The following is a 7,878-nucleotide window of genomic DNA, read 5'->3' on the forward strand; positions in this document are numbered from 1 at the left end:
AATTGAATAAAAACGTCATTATAGTCCAACTTAAACTCCGAACTGAACATTAGGGTCCTAAATGCACCTTTAGCCCCTCCATTGTTTTTAGATCGGGACGTTACCATTTACCAGAAACCCAAAGAGGGAAAAAAAGAGAACCCAAAAAAATCCCTCGCGAATTCTTTCATTCAACAACTGAAAATTAGGGTTTTGCTGTCAATTTGAAAACAATTCAATTAAAATGCCTCAAATTTCATCTACCTTCTGAATCATTCATTCATGCTTAGCGATGCAACTGGGATTATGCTTAACCAGGCAACGGTGCGGCGGCTCGAGAAGAAACGACGAAGTTTCAGATGAAGAAGAAACAATACCGACACCATCAAATTGTTACTGATGGTGTTGTTATGTCGCTGTTGTTATTAATGAATGGGATTTCAATTGCAGATGGGTTGGCAACCGAGTTTGCTGAGTCAAAAAAGGAAAACTCGTCCTCCATTAGGCTTAAGAAACCTCGGCAATTCTTGTTACCTTAATTCCGTACTGCAGTGCCTCACTTACACTCCGCCTCTCGCCAATTTCTGCCTCCGCTTTCAGCACTCTTCTTTCTGTAAGCTCTCGTTCATCATTATTATTATGGATTTTTTCGGTGTGCTTGGATTAATTGTGCTCTTGTTTTTGTTTTTATAGGTGATTCGATTTTGAACGGTGAGAGAAAGCGAGAGTGTCCATTTTGTATATTAGAGAAACGTATTGTTAGGTCTTTTAGTCTAGATGGAACCCTAGATACGCCATCGAAAATTCAGAATTGTCTTAGGATTTTTGCCGAACATTTTAAGTGCGGTCGACAAGAAGATGCACATGAGTTTTTGCGCTATGTTATTGATGCTTGCCATAATACCTGCTTGCGGCTTATGAAGCTGCGGCGTAAGGGGGTTATAAACGGTAATAATAGTAGTAGTTATGGTAGTACTGATGATAATACTAGTGTTGTTAAGGAGATATTTGGTGGTGCTTTGCAAAGTCAGGTTAAGTGTTTGTCCTGTAATTGTGAGTCGAATAAAGTTGATGAGATTATGGATATTAGTCTTGATATCCTGCATAGTAATTCACTTATTGAAGCGATGCAAAAGTTTTTTCAGCCTGAGATTTTGGATGGTAGCAACAAGTACAGATGTGAAAAGTAAGCAACTTTTTTTTTGTTCCTTTTTTTTTTAATAAAAATAACTGTGTTTTGTTCTACACAAAAATGAGACTTTTGCTTGTTTAGGTGTAAGAAATTGGCTGCAGCAAGGAAGCAAATGTCAGTAAGTCAAGCACCTAATATCTTGGTAATTCAGCTAAAGGTCTGTCATTTTGGTTTCTTCATGTTTTCTTGATCAATGTGTTACCTGTTACTGTGTTGCTTTCCTATTAATTTAACAGACCTATTGTTGTATATGGTCTTACAGAGATTTGAGGGCATATTTGGTGGGAAGATTGATAAGGCTATTCCATTTGAAGATATTCTTGTGCTCTCGAACTTCATGTGCAAAGGAAGTCAGGTATGCTATTTGGGAAAGCAGCGAACAATATGTTTGGACTTGGTTTGTTTATGTATGGATTCTATGGAAGCATGCTTTCTTTTCAATACGCATCCATATGCACATTCTTTATCTTAAAATGACATGTCTTGAGGATGCTCAAAGTTTATATGTAGATGATCAAAGTAAAGTATTAGATGATAAGTGAAAATCTTTCTCATCGTGCTATGTATTCTCTGTAGGTATATTTTTGTAGACATATTTGTAAAAACTTGCAGAGCATGTTATCGGTTAGGATTTCCTTTGTAAAATTCCTGTCTAATGGTTTGAATTGTAGTTGGAGAAATTAAGTCACATGTAAGATTTGGATTAGTTTGTGATAATAAATCAAAAGTTTCAGTTTGACATCCTAAAGTTGAACATCACTCACTATACAGGTCTCTATGTTCAGAATCTACTTTAGTATTACCACCATTAATATTCCTGAAACTTTTCTGGAAAGTTGCTCATTTCATGCGGGTTCTGTCTCTCTTCATTCCTTTGCTCCTCTGTTTTCCTTCTTTTGCTCCTCCGGTTTCCCTTCTTTTCTCTTTCTTCTGTTTGAATCAAAACTGACCTGTTTATCTCCCTGCTTGTTTGTTTTCGGGCTATCTTATTTTTTTTGTATTAAAAATTACCACAGTAGAACCAATGGCCAATTGAAAAGAAGCAAATATGAAAAAGTTAGTAATTAGAAATTTTCAGGTCATGTAGATGTTACTATCACTTGAAAAGAAATGAAAAAATTTACCTCAAGTCAGTATGCTTATGGTTGGCCTGCATGTGAATTATGACTTCCGGTAAACAGAAATCTTTGAGCTCTATCTATCACCATGTAAATAATGTGTGTATAGATCAACAAAGAGACAAGTTTTTTGGACTTATGGTTATTGTGAGACTGCTATGTATCTTTGTTAATCCTGATATGTTTAATGATTTTATACAATCCTATAATTCTATAGGATATTATGTTTTCTTTTGCACTAACTTCTCTTGGCTGTGCCTTGTACTTGGGTTCTAAGAAATTTATAAACGGAATGTCCATAGTGCATCTTGTTCCTTTAAGAACTGTAATCTCCTTGAAAATTTCTTTCCATGAAAAGAGTGGTCTTAATTGCCACAGCCTGGAGAGATTACCATATGAAATTTATCCTTGAATCACATTGGTGGCTTTAAATCATTTTTATACAGCAACAACAGTATTGCAGTAGGCTCTGTACTTCTTGCTTCAATAATGTTTATAACATCTGTGGGGGGTTTGGGGGATTCGGGGAGCAGGTACTCTACGCATTTTATGCCGAATCTAGTATGTAAAGTCTTGGCATTTTATTCTTCATGAAGTGAACATTGTTGCAGTAGACAATCTTACATGTCAGCTTTATACAATTTTGCCTGGAGTCAAATTTATATATAATTGTCTTATCAAAATTGCTCATATGATACCATGATTATGAGAGACATTTGAATATTGGACTTTTAGTTCATCTCGATTAATAGCACATTCTAAATGCTTAATTATGTTTGGCTTGCAATATTTTATTCAGTCGTGTCTTTCATGTTTGTTTTGTTTTTAATTTTTCTCCTTGTCGTAGGATCCGCGACCGGAGTATAATCTCTTTGGCACTATTGTGCACTCAGGCTACTCACCTGAATCTGGACACTACTATGCATATATAAAGGCATGCTTTTTTCTTTCTCTTTTCTTCAATAGCTTATTAGTAAGCTTAGAAAAGTAACTAAATCAGCAGCTTGTTTTTGATTATGCTTATGCATGTGCAGGATGCTATTGGTCGCTGGTATTGTTGCAATGATTCGTGTGTGACACTTTCAACTCTACAAGATGTCTTATCCGAGAAGGTCTACATTCTTTTCTTCTCTCGCAGTAATCAAAGGGCGGCATCTGCAGGGGCCACTTTTACTTCCATTGGAGAGAAATCGTGCAATCCTAGTGGCAACGAGGTATCCGAAAATCAGAAGTTTTCTGTTCTACCTAAAGCTGAATCTTCAAAGTTCTGTGTTGAACATTCTATAGGCAACGATATTGCATCTGTGTCAAGGGTTGATAAGGTGCCTTCCAGTCCACGGATAAAGTTTAATATTTTTCGCAACTCTGTTTCAAAAAGGGACTCATCAAGTGTTGTTGCGACGGTTAATAGTTTTAAGAGTCAAAATTCAGAAATGAATGGGAATGTAAAAGACACAATATCTACAGAGAAACAAAACAAAGATATGTCTTCAATAATTAATGGAAATGGCTGCTACAAGAACATGAAAATTGATGACGGTGAGAGTCGCCAAGCAATCAGTATAGCAAGCGAAAATTGTGCTATCCAGAATGGTGCTATTGATTCAGTAAAGCCGAGTCCGTACTACTCTAATGGTACCAGGGGCAGGGAATCAACACAAAGCACGTCTGGTAACCATAAATTGCAAAATGGTGGAGTGAGTTGCCGTTCTGCCATTCCTGAGTTGAAGAGAAAATTAAAAGAGGATTGTTGCATTTTTCTTGCACAGGATGCGCAGTCTCAAGCGAAAGTCGAAGAGTTGAAAGAAGTGTATGTTAAATTCTCTTTCAAGTACCTTCATATTCTTGCTTACCCTACTCATGCTAATTTGGATAAACTGTAGAAAAATTCATGATTTGCTAACTTGTGTGTATATTAGCTTATTGTTGAAGTATCAACAAATGTTCATTTTGCCTTTCAACCTTTGGGCAAAAGATCACAATAGTTCAAGTTCATAGTTTTGGGGAAAAAACCCACAACTTTGTCAATTTTGGGTTAGTTTGCACCGTACCGTCAGTCTTGATGGTCAAAGGTGTAAATTGACCCAAAATTGACAAGATGTGGGTGCTTTTGTCCTAAATGAAGAACTTGGACTCTTTTGATATTTTGTCCCAAGTTTGAGAGGCAAAATGAACCCTTATTGATTGAATTATGGTAATTAACCTTTTAGGTTCTGATTCCTTCTTACCTGCGAGTCATGTAAGCTTGGGTATAATGCCGGATTCAAAAAATTTGTTATGCCTTTTTTTGGAGAATTTAATCAGTTTTGAATCATGCCAGACTATCAAGCTTTTCATTAGAAGGCAAGAGATATTATATGCATTTGGTGAACATGTTGTTGGGTTATTTAGAGATCCACTCGGGTACTAAATTAGTTGTTATGTTTCATTTGTTAAGACTATCAGACTCTGTGCATATTAGCTATTTGATTAGTCATGTTTTCCTTTATTTGTTTGTTCATCTTGTGTTCATTTGATGTTTCAGTCTTAAACAAGAAGCTTCTACAGTTTTGCAATCATGTGGTTGGTCTAATAAGGTATACAGCTTTATGTGCTCAAGGAAGAGGTTGTGTGTGCGAGAATTGGGAAACTTGCCAAGTGATGCTGATCTAAAGTAAGTCCATTAGCTTTATTATTTTTTTCTACTGGTGCAATGCAATATGGACGCCGCTTGTTCTACATGTGAACTCACTAAATTCATCTAAAGCTATCTATCTTGAATAACATTTTTTTATGTAATTTAATTTAATACAATTCAGTATATAACACCTAATATTTTTGTGGACCGTAAAGTTATTGATTATTAGAAATATTAATCTATTGAGTATACTAAAGATGAATGGATGATCAAGATGAAAAGCATATTTAAATCTTAATTTCAATTATAGAATATGTTTTAAGAAATGAAATGCTTAAAAAACTCATATTAAATGCTTATTTTTCAATTCAATTATTGCAAAGCTAAAAGTTATGCTCCAAACGACATTCTAATAGCATTTTGGCATTAATAACAACTGTTGGTCTGTTACTGATTATGTATCCTAGGTTTTCATATAGTATTCTCTCTATCAAATATATATATATGAAGAGTTTATATTGAGTTTATCAATTATGGATTGTTAGTATTATTAATTATACAATGTGGAGCATAGTTGGTTTCTCAAAATATTTATTAAATAATTTAATATTTAATTTTGTTGAAGATAGTTTTTAGAGTGTCGATTATTTTTTTATTATTAAGGATTTTTTTTCTTTTTTGTCATCAACCACTTAAACCTTCTTTTAGTGTGTCGCTGTATAATGATCTCAAGTGTCATATGATGAATTTTTGTACAGTTAATTTGTGCCGACCTAATTCATCACTTTAATATTCTATTACTACAAGAACACTATATTGTCTTAGTTGATGTGTAATGTAGGGGATGTTCTTAATTTTACAAATATTTTATTGCTAATTGAAGTGAAAACAATAGTCGAGATTAATTAAAAATTAAACTCTTTTTATTAATTTAATGATGATTGGTTAGTAGTGCTATTCTACTACTTTTTATTACCTACTGCAATCTAAGAAATCTCTTCGTTATGCAACTATTGAAGCAAGACATTGATTTTCGTCTAGGTTCATTTCTTGTAAATGTTGAAACTTTTGTTTTCTTGGCACTTGTAATGGCTTCTTCTTTGTAACTTCTAAATTTTAACTAATTGACATCTAAAATACTCGACATTCATCTTTTGTTTATACTAATTACATTTAATTTTAATTTTCTTTTTCCAAATAAATATTTTATTAATTAATTAAATATGTTTGTTTGTGTATTCGTTTTTTTTATTTCAGTTTATATATGGAATAAATATTTATGTCAAATAATCAATTTATCTATAAGGTTAAGCTGTTCGGCGAGGGTCAGGTTGATTTTGCATCAACTGCTTGCATTTTTAAGTTTTCAATGTCCTAAAAAATCCATATTAGCTATATAACTTTGGGCGTATTTGTATGTGTTCTTATAGTGGTCATTGCAAATGATTTGCTAATCAAATTTTGATTTGTGAAAATGAGATGAGAGAAAACGTACTTAATGACGGTGTTAGAAGATATAAACCAATTAATTAGTGCTGCTCTGGAGAACAACTGTTGTTTATACGTGAGCTACGTTTGATTTTACTGAATCATTTGTGGATAATAGTAAATAAGCAAATTGAAGTCACTAAGATTCTCTATTGGGTGCCTTGAATTTGTTAAACTGAACCTTGTGTCAGTTATCTAGGGCTGTGGGCGCTTTGTCTGCTTTCTATGCCTTTGGTAATCTCTTTGATTTTGGTTGTAGGAAATTGTTGATTGCAGAAGCCAAGAGAACCTTTATTTCACAAATACCCGAGTCATTGAAAGAGGATCTAGTTAATCGTCTCCAATCATTTAGCCAGGATAAGTGATATGGTGGTCAACTGGTAAATTGAGGTAGTTCTATCCACTTCATCACTTTCTCTTTAAGGAATAATTATTACCACCCCCTTACGGTTTGGTCAAGATTACTGTTTTCCCCTGAATTTTAGAAACTTACTGTTTCCTCCCGGACTTTTTATTTCAATTCAACTGAAACCTCCGTAAAGGTGTATTTCAGTTATCTAATATCTAAACGTCGGGAAAATAGTAATTCTGACTTAATCTTGGCAAATTTGAGATCTTTGCTAGGTTTATGACACTTAGAATACAATTTACTGATTCTTTTGCAGTCTTTACATGGTTGTTGGTACAAAATGGATGACCGATCGACTGACGACAGCATTTTAACCTGTATTTGGTTAAAATTGCAATATGTAATTGGGGACATTGAGTTACTTGGCTACAATCTTCTTCCTTGAGCCTGTTAAGATGGTAAATTTTGTACTATATTCTTTTTGGCAGAATTTTTTAGCATATACCAATTTTCCGCTTAGTTGTAAATGAATGCCATACTTGAGTTTATCCTCTAAAATTTAACTCCTTTTCTTTTCTTATGTTCCTTTCCATCTTTTGGCCCCTTTAATTGATTGAATATCTGCGCACCCTATATTTTGTCTAATTTGGTTACTTTTTTGTTTCTGAAAACTTCACAATTCTCGTAGAAAAATTGCAAATTGAAGTTTAAGTTTTTACCTTGGAAATTTTATTAATTTAATTAAAATTAACTTTTAAAATAGGAACACTTGAAATACTTGTAATAAATATGTGAACTATGAATATTGTGATTATGATTTTTGGTTGGGGTAGATGATATATTAGAATAAGGAGGGCAGTATGGTACAGGTGCTGTTTAGAGCAGAGAGTAATTTCAAGAACCATTTTTTACAATCCAGAGCTATTTCTTTAGCCTCTTTATTACGTCCGAAGCACTTTTTTTCCTTTGCTTTTTTCTTTCTTTTCCTCACATTTAAAGGCTAAGTGTCTAGAATATCATGTATGGATTCCGTACCTTTGTTAACTTGGATAGGTTCGATGTGATTAATGTCAAACATTTTATGAAAATGTTCAAGTAAATGTAGATAGTGTATAAATTACCAATTGAAAATCCC

General features: G+C 33.7%; 1 protein-coding gene across 1 annotated transcript; it reads left to right on the forward strand.

The window, feature by feature from the left end:
* The first annotated feature begins 96 nt into the window (after window positions 1–96).
* LOC126668923 (ubiquitin carboxyl-terminal hydrolase 25) lies at window positions 97–7,323 on the forward strand. Its single transcript, XM_050362156.2, has 9 exons — window positions 97–592; window positions 673–1,165; window positions 1,253–1,328; window positions 1,434–1,526; window positions 3,137–3,223; window positions 3,324–4,099; window positions 4,814–4,942; window positions 6,654–6,784; window positions 7,060–7,323. Exons 1-8 carry the CDS (start codon window positions 412–414, stop codon window positions 6,757–6,759), a joined length of 1,941 nt encoding a protein of 646 aa, XP_050218113.1. The 5' UTR covers window positions 97–411; the 3' UTR covers window positions 6,760–6,784; window positions 7,060–7,323.
* Window positions 7,324–7,878: the final 555 nt, after the last annotated feature.

This window comes from Mercurialis annua, linkage group LG2 (assembly GCF_937616625.2).
Source record: "Mercurialis annua linkage group LG2, ddMerAnnu1.2, whole genome shotgun sequence".
In the NCBI taxonomy this organism is placed as follows: domain Eukaryota; kingdom Viridiplantae; phylum Streptophyta; class Magnoliopsida; order Malpighiales; family Euphorbiaceae; genus Mercurialis; species Mercurialis annua.

What these genes read in the sequence shown, in the direction of transcription:
- LOC126668923 (XM_050362156.2), top strand. Translation starts at nt 412, where the DNA reads ATGGGATTTCAATTGCAGATGGGTTGGCAACCGAGTTTGCTGAGTCAA. An exon ending in AACAAGTACAGATGTGAAAA is followed by an intron (nt 1,166 to 1,252) that starts GTAAGCAACTTT and finishes TTGCTTGTTTAG; the next exon opens with GTGTAAGAAATTGGCTGCAG. An exon ending in TCTTGGTAATTCAGCTAAAG is followed by an intron (nt 1,329 to 1,433) that starts GTCTGTCATTTT and finishes ATGGTCTTACAG; the next exon opens with AGATTTGAGGGCATATTTGG.